The sequence below is a fragment of the Penaeus chinensis genome, chromosome 10 (genome assembly GCF_019202785.1).
Source record: "Penaeus chinensis breed Huanghai No. 1 chromosome 10, ASM1920278v2, whole genome shotgun sequence".
NCBI lineage: Eukaryota > Metazoa > Arthropoda > Malacostraca > Decapoda > Penaeidae > Penaeus > Penaeus chinensis.
The window spans coordinates 37,063,508-37,081,007 of NC_061828.1; the positions used below are offsets into that span (position 1 = coordinate 37,063,508).

Below are 17,500 nucleotides of genomic sequence, written 5' to 3' on the forward strand. Positions count from 1 at the left end.
GCTGCCCGCCGCCCGTGAAATTTTAATGAACCGATTCCTTTTTCCTTCGGTGCCAATCTGGCTTGACGAAGAGGAAGACGAGGAGGAAGACGAGGAAAACGAGGAGGGGAGGGGTGGAGCCGTCGGGCGGCGGCGCCCTCGCTCCTCCTTCCGAGAACGCGGGTTTCGCCGCTCGATCCCCGCGGAGCCCAATTAGTATTCTTCCCACAGGCCGGCCGCACGCGCGCCGACCTGCTCCATTCCTCGAGCTTTTGTGCGCGGCGGCCAGGGACTGACTCGAGTTCTTTGGAGGGGAATTATATGCATTAGGCGCACATAAACACGCACAATGGCGCTGGTCGTGGCGCCGTCAAACGCGATCTATCCGCCGGTCACTTATCTATTACGGGGATGTCGCTGGGCGTCGGTGTGTTCGGGCTCTAGGGATACTAGCCGAGCGGTCACGCGAGAGAGGAAGAGAGAAAAGCCACAGCTTTTAAGGATATCGCGTCCTTAATCTCAAGAGAACACAGCCCGCACAGATGCGCAAGCACTCACGCATTCGCCAGCCGCGCCCATCCATCCACCCTTGACGAACCGAATATAAAAGCGAAAAGCACACGAGCGCACCACAACAAGCACTTTCCCAGACACAAAGCTCCGCCCCGAGGAAGCCTCCGGGGTTTCTCCTCACCTCCCTCCTTCATCTTGCCACAACAGACGCGGTCACGGGCAGCATCCTTGATCATCTCCCAGACGCATCCCGGAAACGAGCCGCGGGGAGGAGGGGAACGGCACGGCGGAGGGGCGGCGGAGGGGGAACGACATGGCGGAGGGGGAACGACACGGCGGAGGGGCGGCGGAGGGAGAACGGCACGACGGAGGGGCGTCGGAGGGACGGCGGAGGGGGAACGACACGGCGGAGGGGCGGCGGAGGGGCGGCGGAGGGAGACGGAGGAGCGTCGGAGGGGCGGCGAAGGGGCGGCGGAGGGGCGGCGGAGGGGGAACGGCACGGCGGTGGGGCGACGAAAGGGCGACGGAAGGGCAACGGGACGGCCGCTAAACAAGAGGGGCAGCACACAGGCAAGCAGGCAGGCGGACTCGAACTCCAAGCTCTCACTCTCACCGTTCATTAACGCCACCATCTTCTTTCTTGCCCCTCGTCTTACCTTATCCTTCCCCACCCTTTTCGTCCTCTCTTAACCTCCCTCTTAGCCTTCTCCTTCTCTGTTCACCCACTTACTCTCTCTATACCTCCCTCTACCCCCTCCATAAACAGACCTACCCCTGTCCCCCCAACCCTCACCCCCAATCAGTCACATTAGGCAGGACCCAATCATTGACGCATCCATTACTGTCAATTATGCGTTATTATCATCAATTACCGACAAATGAATCAATTACTAGTTAGCGGGATATGCAGAAGAGAAGGAAGTAGACGTAGGAGGAGAAGAAGGAGACGGAGGAGGAGGAGGAGGAGGAAGATGAGAGGGGAGGAGGAGGAGGAGGAGGAGGAGGAGGAGGATAAGAGGGTAGGAGGAGGAGGAGGAGGAGGAGGAGGAGGAAGATAAGAGGGGAGGAGGAGGAGGAGGAGGAGGAGTGAAGGATGACAGGCGATTCGCAAAAGGATAATAGGTGAGGACACAAATACACCAACAAACACACACACACACACACACACGCAAATAGATAAATAGATACAGAGCACGACCGACCCGATTCGTGCCAATTTCCGCGCAGTACGCTACGCAATCCGACACATAAGATTGTGACGTATCATCTCATCCTTCACAAGCACACCGTCACAGCGTCACAATTCCAGGAAACACCACTGCAACGCCTCGTCAACCTTGCACGAAATACCCCCCCCCACCCCCCTCCCTTTTCCCCTTCAGAGTAACGAGTGAGACAAGGAGATGGCAGAGGAGGAGGAGGAGGAGGAGGAGGAGAAGAAGGAGGAAGGGAAGAGTAAATAAACATAAGTGAGGACGGAAGAGAAGAAGATAGAGGAAGGAGAGGGGAAAGGGGATTGGGAGGAAGAGGAGGGGAGGGAGGAGTGGTAAAGAGAAGGAAGAGAAATAGTTCCAAAAGATGTAGATGAAGGAAAAGGAACAATAAAAGCAGGAAGAATATAAGAAAATCACACGGAGAGGAGGTCGACGAAAGGAAAAACAGATAGATCCGAAAAAAAAAATCGATTAAACGAAAGAAGGCGAAAACGGAACACAGAAAATGAAAGCACAAGGAACAAAAGGAGGAGAAGGAGAAGAAGGAGAACGAAGAAGAGAAGAGGATAGGAACTCAGTGGCCATTATATTCCCTGAATTATGAGAAAGGTTGCAGGCATCTCCGGGCTGTGTGCGTGCTATGCTACGGGCAAAGCAGATGATCCAGAAAGCTTATCGGGGCTGTAACGGTTGTAATAAAACCTGCTATTCACATACAAGCTCAAGTATATCCCTCCATGAATAGCAGCGCGCGTATATGTGTGTGCATGAGTGCATGAGTGAGCGAGCGCATGTGTATCTCTGAGTCTGTATGCACGTTCGTATCCGTACGCAGGCGAAATGTCTCGTATGCAACCGCTGCAATACGCGCATCCATAGCAACACTGCATAACACCGAACCCAAGCATTATCCCCGGCCATCCACCAGCTCCTCCCCGCCCATAAAAAAAAATGAAGTCATTGGCGTCGCCACTAGCTCACGGCGGGCGGCGGACCAGCTGGGGATCTTCCTGGAACACGAATTTACGACGAAGCTACTACATCGGGAGGGGCAGGGGGTGGGGGAGGAGGAAGAGGAGGGGGAGGGGGATGGGGAGGTGGAAGGTGCTCCTTGGCTACCCCCTCCTCCTCCTTCTCTTTCTTTTTCTTCTTCTTCTTCTTCTTCTTCTTCTTCTTCTTCTTCTTCTTCTTCTTCTTCTTCTTCTTCTTCTTCTTCTTCTTCTCCTCCTATCCTCTCCTCCTCCTCTCTCTCCCCCCCATTCTCCTTCTAATCCCCCCACCCCCTCCCTCCAGAATAATAAGCCATATCGGGTCGTTGTGACGTCACCTTAAGCTAGCGGTCGTGGGAGGGGAACGCTATAGTGATCAATAGCCGCCGTGACGTCATACATGACATCATATCCAGACAGTTACAGATCCCTCTTCCTCCTCCTCCTTCTCCTCCTAGTTGTCGTCGTCCCCTCCCTTTCCCCTCGTTCTTCCTCTCTTCTCGTTTCCCACTCTTCCCCTCTTCCCTCTCCCCGCATCTCCCCTCGCCGCTGGCCGCCAAAGTCACCTATTTCTATATGACGTGATGGGCGGGGCTGAGGCGGGGGGCCGAGGGCGTGGCACCATATCAGCTGTCCGAGTTTATTACGTCGCGCGCGTGCACCAACACATACATACACGCACACAGACGCACGCAAGCACACATGCACACAAACACACACACACGAACACAAACACACACGCAGAAAAACAATAATAATAATACCTAAAACATGTCCACATAACAAGTATTAAGTGAAAAATAATGAAACGATACGATGCGAAAGAAAATCTATATTGGTTGAAGCATTATAATCTATGGAATTTGCATAAATATGTGTCTACTAATTTATGATGCATTAATAGCGGAATACACACACATACACACACACACACACACACACACACACACACACACACACACACACACACACACACACACTTTTATTACGTAAAATAACCTCTATTTCCTTTAAGACATTTAATTTCAGATATGTTTATGTAATACCTTGAGACTGAAATATTTATACGGAGAAATCTTGATAGGTAATATATCTTTTCTGAAAGATGTTGCGTATACTTTTACAAATGTATCGATCTATTTGTGAAACTCTCATATTGAGAATTTTAGAATATAAGGTTACCCCAAGCCAAGCTGATGTATATTATATTTCTATTAAATTAAACATATTCTGTGTTCGTATTCTTTCAAGTCTCGCTTATTCTGTGTTTCTACTATTTTATGTGACACTAAATATGTATTTTTTTACCTGACGTTTATTCCGTTTCTATTCTTTGAAGTGACACTTATGTCTTTCTATTCTCTCGCGCTTATTCCGTTTCTATTCTTTCAAGTGACACTTATGTCTTTCTATTCTCTCGCGCTTACTCTGTTTCTATTCTTCAGCAACTCTTATTCTGCATTACTATTCTTTTACAGGACGCTTATTCTGCGTTTCTATATTTTTTGGGGGCTTATTCACTGTTGCTATTCTTCCAGCTGACACTCCAACCCGAGACTAAACTCCCCTTTTAATGAAGTGTTTGTTTATCGAGTTCCACTTTCGAATAGATGAGTCCCATTAGCACTGCCGCATTAAGGAAAGTCTCTTGGTGACACCCCTTTAAATGAGGGGAAATGGCGCTCCTCCCGGATAACCCTTTTGTGAAAAGAATAAATATCCCCCCAAAAACGAACTTATAAAACGACAAAACCACAGAAACGAAGCTACGTTAGAAAACAAAACGTTATATCCCTCTCTGTTGGAAGTCTAAAGAAATAAATATAATCGATACTCACTTTACCCATTTCGTACTCACTTCCACACACACAAAAATTCTGAATAAAAAAAAAAAAAAAAAAAAAAAAAAGAACTACTTGGAATGAGCGAACGAACTCCTGCCCACACCCAAAAGTTCATTCATCAGACATTAAAATGAGAGTAACTTGCTCCACGCGGAGGAATACAATGGAGGGAAAATACGAGAGAGAAAAAAAAAAAAATGTCGGGCAGGAAGGAAGTGTCGCCAAGATAAAAATCTCGAAAGAAAACGCGCATTCGGAAAATGAAAAATTAAAAAGAAAAGAGCCAACTCCTTTTTTTTTTTTTTTTTTTTTTTCAAAGGAAATGCTAACCGCCGTGAGAAAATGATGGCTATCGAAAGGGAAGACGCAAGGAAGGGGGGGGGGGGGGCGGTCTTGCTAGCGTGAAACAGCGACACAAAATTATTTGATTTTCTTAATATCTCGAAAACGGAGGGCCACTATAATATAGAAAATGAATTGATTACTAATTTCAAAGACGTATCCTACCTACAACCTCATAAAATGAAAAAAAGTAAATAAAAATAACCGTACTTAAACAACGGAGATCCAACACACAAAAATAAAGAGAAATCGATTAAATACTAAAAAAAACCCACTAATCCCACAGATACACGCGATATCAAAAGATAATAAGAACGAGAAAAGAAAAAAAGAAAAAAAAAAGAAAAAAGAAAATGGACGACCGCGCTTGCCTTCCTGCCTGCCTGCCTGCCCGCCTGCCTTGCATGACGTGCCTGCAACAGGAAGATGAGGAACGAAGGAGAGAGCGCTTCAAGATGGACGTTCGCTGGATATTGGCTGCGAGAAAATGCTTCTGATGTGGCAACGCGAGTCTGATAACCGGGGTTTCCTGAGGATTTCCTTTCCTCGAGATCCTCTCCATCGCGCCGGTAGATGAAAGGCATTTTACGGAGAAGAAGGCGTGAAAAGGAGAAGGAGAACGAGAAAGGAGAAGGAGAAGGAGAAGAAGAAGGAGAAGGAGAAGGAGAGGGAGAAAGAGAAGAAAATGGCTTCTTGTGGAATTCCTTTCCTCGAGATCCTCTACAACGCGCCAGTAGGTGAAAGAGCTTGTATTGAGAAGAAAGAGACGGTGGACAAGAAGGAAGAGAAGAAAGACGAAAGAAAGAAGAAAAAGAAGCAGTAGTTGAAGACAAAATAGCGAAAATAGCAATAAGGTGAAGAAGAAACGAAGTAGACCGTGGAACGATGAATAATCAAAGAATCGCGGGCGGCAGGAAGGACAAGCATTATAGAAAATGGAAGAAGAAAACGAAGAAAATGGCGATAACTCCGAAATGTGAAAGGGTTAGTGTGGCAACGAAACTTTCATTTCCCTGAAGACAAGAGGAGGAAAGCAAGAATAAGGAATAACGGGAAGCAAAAGATATACACCAGAATAAGAGAGAGAGAGCGAGGGATAGAGAGAGAGAGAGAGAGAGAGAGAGAGAGAGAGAGAGAGAGAGAGAGAGAGAGAGAGAGAGAGAGAGAGAGAGAGAGAGAGAGAGAGAGAGAGACTGAGGAAAACGAGAAAGTTCAGCCGAGTCCCCGACGATTTATACCAATTTACCCGAATTTTCTATTAACCATAGCATGGAACAATTTTCCCATTCGTCTTCCTCGCTTCAATCACGTCCCATCCCCGAACAAACTGGGCCAACAACAACAACAACAACAACAATAGTGCCTGCAGTGCAGCTACACTACAAGTAACACAAGTAACATCTGACGAAAACACAAGGATGTCACAGTGGGTGGTGTAACGTCATACGCACACACACACACATAAAGAGCTGGACTGGTTTACTATCTAATTCCTAGGACAAGCTTTACACTAAGGGTACTCAAAAATTGGTTCTTCCTTCACGTAATTCAAAATGTTGAATTGGCAACGTGCATTCACAACCTATATTTAATGTAAAAAAAAGGAATTGACTACACTATTACCTAATTTCAGTACATGCCCATAATGTAAAAAAATACAATCACATATATGTATACTTATATATATATATCATATATACATATAAATACATATATACATATATATATATATTATATATAAACACACAAAATAAATATATATTCATATATATACATATATATAAATATACATATATATGAGGTGACAAATCAGAAAGTGGTCCCCTGAGGATGAGCTACTGGCTAAGTGAGGACTTAGCTGGAAGACGGCTTGTGCAGGAGGCTGTTGAAGGCATTCCCTGATCCAGCTAGAGAGTCCTGCTGAGTCCGAGGATCTTCCGTGGTTGCTGCAACAGTGTCTCGGTTCCAGTCTATACTGTCCTGGAAACTACGATGCTCGGGGAGGGGTTAAAGGGAGGGTTACAGGGCCAATAATAAGATAAATGAAAAAACAAAAAAAGGAAAAGAGTGGTGGGGGTATAGAGAGAGAGAGGGAGGGAGAGAAGGGGGTGGATGGGGAGGTGATAATCATACAATAATAGACAGAAAAATAATGACAGGCAGAGAAGACATTGCAGACAAGGTGTGAGGGTGTGGTAGGTGAGGAGGGGTGTGGGTGCCAGGATGCCAGGGGCGGGTGGCTGGCACTGACACCGTCCAGTTGGAAGATAACAAAACATACAGAAGTGGAGGAATAAAAGGGGGTGTAAAGAAACGGCTTCTTTGAGAAAAACGCTCATAAATATCAGTTATAATATAAAGGGAAAAAGGATTGGAGAGAAACATCGTTGCAATTATACATAATTATGTACGAAATGGTACAAATCGAGCATAGTGAATCCTCCATTCGTCCTCGCATAGGAGAGAAGATATATCCTATCTGGGCTTGTCATTTCAATATATAAATATATATATATATATATGAGTATAAATAAAAATTTGGCAGAAAAAGTATTTTTGAGAGAGTCTCGGCGCGGGAGACCCACGGCGGGTAAACCGTCTGCTCTCAGGATCTCTTAAAACACCGGCCACAGAGGCGCCCCGAGATGGCACTTAGCGGCACCGAGCCACCGCGCCGCCGCCCGCCGCCCGCCGCACTGGAGGCCCGACGTTCACCCTCTGACGGAGGGAGCAACGTGCAAGGTGACTGGCAAGCGATATTCATTATCAGCGGTTACTCTGGGAGTCCGGGCGAAGGCGTGCGTGCGGCGGGCGGGGGCGTCGGGGCCGGACCACTGCGGGCGCCGGGGCAGCCGGGAGCCAAGCGACACACACACGGTTCGTGCCGACTGACAAAGAGGGAGAAAACTGCTCGCCAGTGGGCAATATAGCAGAACGAGAGACAGAGAGAAAGGGAGGAGAGAGAGGGGGAGAGAAGGAGATGAAGGAGAGAGAAAGAAAATAAGAGGCAAAGGCCATGTAGGTTGGGAGACGCGCGAGGCATCTTATCCCGAGGGAGATTCGGTGTGTTGAAGAGCTGAGTGTGGTGGTCTAGCCTTGTCGTCATGAATATCATACACATGATGGTGTGGGTTGAGCCAGCGTGTCTCCGCACCAAGCTTGCTTTCCGACAGTGTAGCGGCTGTAAGGAGGTTACAGGAACCAGGAGAACACCCGCGCTGTGGCCTCCTGCAAAAGGGCGTGGCAGGCCGCACAGCGCGCGCGGGCGTTCTCCTGGCGACCCGCTGTCTGTAGGTGGAGGAGGAGGGCGGGTTTAACAAGTACTGAGATCTCGGCTAATGTGAGGAGCCCAGGCGAGCCCAGCAGGAGCGTCCCGACAGCCTGTGAGGAGGGGGAGGGAGGCCAGCGGGGGCTAGCAGGGTCGGCGCGGAGCAGCGGATGGTGGCGGGCACTACGTGTGGGGCGCTCAGCAGGGCTGCTCGCGTGCGGGCGGGGGCGAAGGGGGCAGAGGGGGCACGCCCACCAGGGACCAAGAGCCCCTTGGTCCCTGGACGCACGTGCCCCATGTGGGAGGAGGCATGGTTGTCAACTGACCATGATGTGAAGGACTTACACTATGAGAATGGTTTCCATAAATAAACAGAAAAAAAAGTGACAACCATGGCCGCAGGTGACCTTATGGAGTGATAGTTCATGATTGTAAAAGACAAAGAGATAATTCCTCTACGAGGTATAACATATAACAGAGATAACATTTCAAAGGTAGTGAGAGAAAACCTCACGAAAGGACCGTATAGACTCTAAGAGACATGTGAGAGAGACAAAACAGGCCAGTAAGAAAGGATGGATGAGGAAAAAAAGATAAAGAGACAGAAAGAAAATGAAAATGAGAATGAGAATATGAGAGAGAGAGAGAGAGAGAGAGAGAGAGAGAGAGAGAGAGAGAGAGAGAGAGAGAGAGAGAGAGAGAGAGAGAGAGAGAGAGAGAGAGAGAGAGAGAGAGGTGGTCAGGAAGGGCAGGAAGGGCGGTGACGTAGGTAGGTATGGAGGTAGCGCTAGGGAGGGCGTGTGGCGTGTGCGGGTTGTGCCTACCACAGGTTGTTGTGCGGCGCGGCCTTGGCTCGCCCTGAGCTGGGCCTGAAGGTGCGGGGGAGGGTGGAAGTAGCGACAGGGTTCACGAGAGCAGCGGCTCTTGATAGCGTCCATGCAAACTGTGACAGTGCCCTCGTCTGTCGTGCTCACGTGATCGGGCGGGTGGGCGAAGCGGCACTCCTGCTCCGGCCTCTTGCACGCGCCGCGCTGAAACTCGCGGCATACCTAGAGGCAGAAGAGCGGACTACAGCGGGCGACCCAGCAGCGGCGGGAGACACCGGGAGAGAACCAGGGGACAGCTAGCAAGAGGGGAGCAGCTGGAGGAAGGGGACGGGGAAGGGAGAGGGACAGGGAGATGGGCGTCGGGCGGTGGGTAGGAGGAGGAGGGGTGTTCCAAGGAGTTGGGGAGAGAGGAAGAGGGCCGAGGGGGGGATGGGGAAGGGCAATCTCGAGAAGCAGGCAGGATAAAAAGGAACGGGAGAGGAAGGGCAGAGTCGGGAGGCAGATGCCTGACGAAGGGGCAAGGAGGACCTGGAGAGCATCCCTTCGACGAGCGCCGGGAAGCAGCTAGTATGACCGTCACTCTATGGAGACTTTGATCCAACAACGACAAAGAGAAAAGAGGAAATGCTCTTTTGGAGGAAAGAGATGAAACAAATTTATATAATAGAATGCGATCAAACTGGAAAAATTGATAACTGGAATGATGCTAAAAAGATCTTATCCGAGAGTAGAAAATGAGAATCGATTCATGGAGAGAGAGAGAGAGAGAGAGAGAGAGAGAGAGAGAGAGAGAGAGAGAGAGAGAGAGAGAGAGAGAGAGAGAGAGAGAGAGAGAGAGAGAGAGGGAGAGAGAGAGAGAGAGAGAGAGAGAGAGAGAGAGAGAGAGAGAGAGAGAGAGAGAGAGAGAGAGAGAGAGAGAGAGAGAGAGAGAGAGAGAAAGAGAGAGAGAGAGAAAGAGAGAGAGAGAGAAAGAGAGAGAGAGAAAGAGAGAAAGAGAGAGAGAGAGAGAGAGAGAGAGAGAGAGAGAGAGAGAGAGAGAGAGAGAGAGAGAGAGAGAGAGAGAGAGAGAGAGAGAGAGAGAGAGAGAGAGAGAGTCAAAACAAGAGACATCAGAAAGTCAACGAAGCTGTAGACAGTCGAGATCTAATCGAAGAATTACTGATGAAGGGAATCGAGAAATGTGCGTGTTGAATATGTGGAATTTTCCCCTAACTGGAATGCGTTGCTACAGACGCGTCTTACACAGGAAAAAGGAAGAGACGAAAGACTTGTTCATGTAAAGAAAAAAAAGGGAAGATTCCAAGGGATTCCTGGAAGAAAATATACACTATGCAGAGACAGCAAGAGCGCTCAGCAGACAGAGAAGTCAGAAGCTGCATCCCGACGCTAGAGGAAGGAGAAACCCGCAAAGGCATGTGGAGGTATTTTTGCTCCTGGGGAAACGTAGGCAAGTTGGCGGCTCACTGGTAAAGGTGTAGGTGTGGGGCTTGGGTGTGGGGGAAAGGAAAGGGTAATGTTCGGGCTGTTTGGGACTTGGGCAAGGTGTGGCGCTGGGGACGGAGATGGACTGTGGAGCAAGGTGGATCTTGGTGCCCTTGGGTGGAGTGGGAGCGTTTGTGTGGGTGTAGGAGATCAGGTTTACAACAGGTCTGGAAGTATGAGGGCGTCTAGCATCTGCAACACGTCGTTTAAAATGACTACTCCTTCGATCATCAAAATCTTATTCACTTAGGATGGAAGGCTATGTTACCGCAAAGGGACAGCGGTCATGGAGGAGACATTAGCAAGGAGGAATTCCCCCTCGTGTTGCAGACGCGGACCTCATGAACATTTGGTAAAGAGTGAGCGCGGCCGAGGTCAGCTGAGGCCAGAAGGTCAGCTGAGGCCTGAGTGCTGGGCCTCCACTCGTGCCTCTTGGTGGAAAAAAATCTTGTATCTTTTTTATCTTAATCATCGTTTAAAAAGTTAGTTTTGTTGTTGTTGACGACAGAGCCGGGCACCCAGACGCAATGCCCACAACAACAGCACACAGTGACGGATCAGAAAAGGGGGCGTGGGTCAAGGGGGTACTAAACTGGGCAGGGAGAGGGGGGCATGAGGTGACCGTGTGCAACACGTACCATGTAGATGGGCGGAAGAAGAGGGCAGAGCGGGTTGTGACAGTGGTGGAGGCGGTGTGGTGGAGGTGGTAATGGCGGGGTCTAGGTGCCCGGCGGCGCGTCAGGTGTGGGTGTTAGGGTGAGGCAGGTGTCCGGCAGGTGAAGTGCGGACAGCACCCACCTCTCGGCACCGCTCTCGGTCGAGGAAACAAAGATGACAATCCAACCAAAGAAGGCAAGCAGCATGCAGATGGTACAAGCAACTGAGGGTCATGCAGCAGGCAAGCAGCAGAGAAGCAGTAGGTGGCAGTAGCGGCGGAGGAGCCCGTTGCCTGCCTGCAAACCTGCGCGGCGGTCATGGCTGGAGGGCGAGGAGGGGCGGGTGTGGGGGCGGGGCATGGGGCGGGGGCGGATCGGGGCCTGTGACTATACACAGCGGGAGAGCTATGTCAGGAGGGGGTGCCAAGCATCCCTTCGGAGGCGGCACAGCTGGGGTGGCGGGAGTGGACTCTGGTGCAGCACTAGCGAGGCGCGGGTGCTTGAGTGAAGTGGGTGGGGCACCTGGCACATGGGGGAGGGGCGCCTAAGATACCTGGGGCATCAATGCACCTAGAGGAGGCAAGGGTACAACTAGGGTTCACCTAACACCTAAGAAGGCATCAGCACTCCTAGTGCACGGAGGGGAAAGGGGGCATCTGTGCATTCAGCTGAAGGGATGGGGTATGCCGGGGGCACGAGGCACACGAACGACATTCCGCCGGTCACAGGGGCACGGCACGCCCTTCGGCGGGGCACCCACAGGAGGACTCGGCGTCGGCGCGCCCTGCCTCCTTTTCTCGGATCCAACTCCTACGGCTTGAGTATGAGAATAGCTCCGCTAAGACCCGGATGTCTCCCCGCGGGAGAGGGCACGTGAGGGGCCCGGGGCTTCACCACGGGGGAGGGGAGATGGGGCGGGGTCTGTTGCCTGGGGGAGGGGAGGGGCGGGGCGATGGTCTTGTAAGTGAGTGTGTGAGTGAGTGTATTGTGAGATATATCTCCAGTCACATTTAAACTCCTAAACATAAATACACACACATGCGCGCGCACACTCTACCAAATCCACAAACACTGAAATCTATGCAAATAAAAATACACTCGCACGCACACACGCGCACACACACACACACACACACACACACACACACACACACACACACACGCACACCCGCAGACGCATACACACACACACACACACACACACACACACACACACACACACACACACACACACACACACACACACACACACACACCTCTCTGACATGAGCATCAATGTGTTTAATGAATGACATGTCACGTCCACGCATCTCGTGAATCGACGCATGGGATTGAACTGAGTGTAGCTGGAGTGATTTGGCTCGTTATGGTGGGCGTGGGCGGAGTGGCGGCGGAGGCATTGGCAGTGAGGGCGAGTGGATTCGCTGTTAATGAGTGTGGGAAGAAGTGTGGGCAGAAGTGTTGGCGTGGGTGGAAGTGTGGGCGTGGGTGGAAGTGTGGGCGTTAGGTTTGCTGCGCAGACAACCGGCCATGGGTGGAGTGTTGCAAACATGTATCCACGGAGAGTCTTTTTGGGCGCGGGTGGATGCCTCTCGACACCAAGGGGAACGCGGGCGCTGCTCGAGGCAAGCAATTGCACATGCCGTAACTGGCACGGCGCCGGACTGTGGCTGAACACCGCGGCAATAATGCACGCGTGTCACGCCAGCTACGTTTCCCTTTCTTAGGGGGGGGGGGGGGGGGAGTTGGGGCGGAGGTCCAATGTAACAGTGTTACATAAAATTCTATAGATGTAAAATGAAAGCACAAGGGGGCGTGGGGTTGTCAAAGGGTGCCAGAGGAGGGTTGGTGGAAGTGGTGGCAGCCATGTTAAAGTACAGCCGCTATGTTACAAGTGCCCATGACGTAGCTCGTGGGTACATCAGGCAACACTCGAGAGAATCCTGAGCGGAAACGGCTACTGAAACATTTACTATTACAAGAAAAAATATTTAGTTTACAGTGCCGATGCAACGTATCTAAATATAAATGTAACATTCATTGAAAAATCAGTGCTCCATTCATTACAAAATAAGGAGGAAAAAAATGTATATAAATAATAAAAAAAGAGTACGAAAATATCATCTCAACAAAGATAATTATAGTATGTAAACTGTTAGCAAATGAATGAGAAATCGGTCAATGCGCAATTAGAGAAAGCAACATCATAAAAGTGTTAAATTGACGAGCAATCAACGCAGATTAACTATTAATTGAACAGAGGAATAAATATATATATACCAATGCTGTTGATTAATCGATAAAAAATATGTAGGAAAAAAGTGTTATTTCTCAAGAGAACCAATGCTGGACACATGGGGGAGGGGGTAATATTAATAACAGGTTATATAATCGAGATTTCAAGAATACGCAAGAGATAGTGGTAAGAAAAGTAGAGAGAAGTATGGGGTAAGTTGGGAGATAATAATAATAACAATAATAATGATAATAACAATAAACACACAGATGTTACGTATGAGACAGAAAGACAAAGATAATAAAAAAGGGGGGAGGGGGGTCAGTGTGGAGACAAAAGTGACAGAACATGACATGGAAAAAGCTAGGTTAGATCAACATTTTTTTCAACATATTTTGAGATACTCTTATTTACAGCCTGAAAGAGAAAAATGTTGACAATCAAATGATAAATATAACTTAAAAACGATAATAACAACAATAATGAAGAAAAAAAAAGAACAACAAAAACACTAATACAAAATTAAAAATAGAGAAGACAAATTATAGTTGTAAGCAAGCATCAAAAAGTATTTACAGATCCACTGGAAAATAAAATAAATATATATATATAATGATAGGACATGACAACAAGTTGGCTGATCGAGCCTCGCTCCTCACGTGCGTGCGTGTATGTATACATGTAAGTATGTAAGTAAGTATGTAAGTGTGCACTCAATTACTCTATGGTTATTCCGACACTGTATGCTCAACGGCGATGTTGAAATAACGCTAAAGTGCGCAATATTGGAAGCGGCCGTGAGTGTGTGCAACGTCTAGTATGAAGAGCGAGAAGCAAGGCTCAGATCTTCCCTCATCACAGCTATACAGTGTACTCGCTACTGATGACCTCATGGTTGGTCCACATCCTTACAGCCTTTTTTCCGCTCTCTGGTAACAACGTTGACAGACATGAACACAAAAAAGGCGGTAGATTGAAAAAAAAAAATAAAAATGAAAGAGAGAGAGAAAAAAAGGTTCGATTCATATTTCTAAAATTGATATCCTCAACGGGAATTTAAATCTAACGTCTCAAAGGCTATAAAGATCCGTGAACTCATCAGCCCCTTATTTGAAGAAAAAAATGAAAAATAAAAAAGGGCGCGGTCATTACCATTCTTTGTGACATCCAATTATGAAAATATTGAGCGAGGGCTGTTCATACAAGACACTTAAAATCCAAAGAATTCTGGCAGCACTTCTGCCTCTGAACTAGAAAACACTAAAATGATGAGCAAACAATGGGATGCAGCGGGGAGGTGATCCAGGCTAGAGAACGGCCGGTTCGCTGTTCACTTTAGATTTAAAAAGTAAAAAAAAAAAAAATAATAATAATAAAAAAAAAAAAAAAAATCGTGCTGGAGAGGGGGGAGAGTCAGAGGGAGAGAGAGAGCGAGAAAGAGAGAGTGAGAGAGAGAGAAAGAAAGAGGGATAAGGCTGGAGTAGGGGACGGATGGGGGGGCAGTGTCAACGCAAGACTCAAAAAAATGGGGTGGAAGAAAATAATGAAATGGGGAGGTTGGGGAGGGAGGGGGGGACATACTATCCGCTGAGAGAAAACATGGAAAGAAATAGAATGTCCAGCAGAGGAAAAAAAAAGGGGGGGGGGGATAAAATCCGAAATAAAAATGAAAAAAAGGTAGATTGGAGACACTGCCCTTCCCCTTCCCTCCTTTCTCGCTCCCTCCCCATCACCCCCTCCCCCCATAAACCCCAGCAACTTCTTTGGGTTCCTCGCGGAGGTGAAGAAGGGAGGGCACGCTACACAAGTCCCTGTGTCACGCAGACGATCCCCAAAATAATACTAAAAGAAATCACAATAAAACCACAAAACTCCCTAAAAAATGAGAGAGATTGAGAGAGAGAGATACAGAGCGAATGAACCAAATCATAAGTCTCTCGTTCTAACTCCGACATGCTATACATGCTGCGTCCTGCGTCTGTGCGAGGGAGACTGCGTGTATGGTGCCTGTCTCTCTCCTCCACCTCTTTGAACGAACGAAACGAAAAAGGGCAAAGCAAGCAAACTTATCATCCTACAGGTGCTGTAAATAAGCTTTTAGATAAAAAGGAAAAAAGTATATAAATAATGGATGGTACATGAAAAAAGTTCAAGCGGTAATAATAATAATGATGATATCGATAATCATAATCGGTAAATAGCAGTAACAACAATATGGATGAGAAAAAACTTTCTGACAGTAAAATACAGAAATGGACAGAGAGAAACATTAGACACATTGTATAAAAAATATAAACTATACATAGAGTCATGTAAACAGATTGCTATACAAGGGAGGTCTAGGCTTAAAGGAGCAAATAGGTGTGGCTACAAAGCATTACCTCAGGAAGTTTTACATTTTGATCTAACCTCTATCATGACTGGGATACAAGAGGAAGGCGATGGGACGGCGGGGCTGAAGGGGCGGGTGACTGTGTGATTGTGACTATGATTGACTGATTGGTTGACTGCGTGTGTGTGTTGTGTGTGTGTGTGTGTGTGTGTGTGTGTGTGTGTGTGTGTGTGTGTGTGTGTGTGTGTGTGTGTGTGTGTGTGTGTGTGTGTGTGTGTGTGTGTGTGCTTGAGTGTAAATGTACCTATCCCAAATGCATTTACTGCCAAGAGTAGAGGATCTGTGAGGGAGAATGGCGTGTGTTGTGCGGGGCGGGGGTGAGGGGCGGGCGGGGAAACCAGCCCTTCGCGCGACCTTACCTCTAGTCGGTCGGTCCGTGGCACCTTCTGAGCCGTGACCACCTGCTGGGGCACCACCCCCGTGATGGGCGAGGCCACGTCGGTCATGCCCATCGTCATGACGGGGGAGGAGGCGATGTAGGGGTTGAAGTTACCCATTGTCGGGATGCCGGCCAGGTAGGGTGAGTTGTGCTGCTGGGAGAGGACAAGAGAGGCTGTCAAGGGGCGGGTCTTTGGGTCGTCGGTGTCGCTGGACTTTCGACAATGACTTTGGAAAATGATCTAAGCATGAACTGATTCATTTCCTTGTGAAACAAACTCATTACTAAAATTATATTATTTAAATGAAAAAACAATCTACAACTACCTCGTCATAAAAACAAAAATATTAAAACCATTATACAGGAAATACAATCAAAATCTGACAAAAAAGAAAACAAAAACATATCTGAGAAAAGTGAACCTTCAAAACCTTAAGACTTTAAATACACACAATTAAAAAAAACAGAAACAAAAACAAATCTGATCCCTTAACATTACATTACAGACGAAAAACAAAAACAAAAAACATAAAAACAATTAATAAAAATCAAGGATCTACCCAAGTACTAAGAGGGAAGGTTAAAAAGGCACTTACAAGACGGATAAATCTGTCTCACACAACTACCCTGTCCGTGAGCACTACAAGACACCATACTGTTACAACGCTTACTCAAAAGACCACTGCGGGCAATATTGTGGTGATATTCCTTGATAACAAGTGGAATATGTGAGTTTTTTTTTTTAAATATATATATAAAGAAAGATATACTATGCAAACTACTATTCTTTTTAGATACTAAAATAAATAGCAATTAATATAGAAAACAATGTATATATAGCGGAAGGGGTATGTGTAGAAAGGGGAAAAAAATGTTACATGTTGCCAACTAGTGAGGCGGGGAATAATGCAAAGACTTTATTAAAATCAAAACTACTCTGTACAGTCATTCCACTGAAGGTTGCATCAAGGCATATCTCTTCCTTTATTTCAAAAAAAGGGGGAGAGGTTGTGAGATTAAAAAAAAAGACTAAATCAATATATATGTGGTGGTAGTGGAAAAGGGGGGGGGGGGGCGGGTAGAAGAACGGAAAAAAAAAATTAAAAACAGCTTGTCTTTAAAAAAAAAAGGGGGGGGGGAGGGGGGAGAAAAGCGGAGTGTCTTTAGCTGCGGTTGCTATGATGGGTAAATCTGGAGGACTAAAAGTTTAGATAAATATATAAATGTATATATATTTTTTTTTTGTCTTTTGTTTTTTTTTGGCTAGCAGGCTTGCTGGTTTGGCTTGGCTTGGCTTGCTTTTTTTTTTTTTGGGCTTGGTGCTACGATCGTCTGAGGATGAGGACAAACACCGTCACCTCAGCTACTGTTAATCTTAT

At 47.5% G+C, this 17,500-nt stretch overlaps 1 protein-coding gene across 6 annotated transcripts in view; it reads right to left on the reverse strand.

Moving 5' to 3' along the window:
• LOC125029633 (muscleblind-like protein 1) overlaps positions 1-17,500 on the reverse strand; it is a 54,843-nt gene that overhangs the window by 25,615 nt on the left and 11,728 nt on the right. For 3 of the 6 annotated variants that reach the window (XM_047619622.1, XM_047619624.1, XM_047619626.1), the window contains 2 exons: positions 16,102-16,275; positions 8,974-9,198 (listed from right to left, as the gene is read on the reverse strand). In XM_047619622.1, the coding sequence (XP_047475578.1) occupies positions 8,974-9,198; positions 16,102-16,275 (399 nt within the window). The remainder of the gene's footprint in view (positions 1-8,973; positions 9,199-16,101; positions 16,276-17,500) is intronic. The other 3 variants (XM_047619623.1, XM_047619625.1, XM_047619627.1) reach the window with 2 other exon arrangements.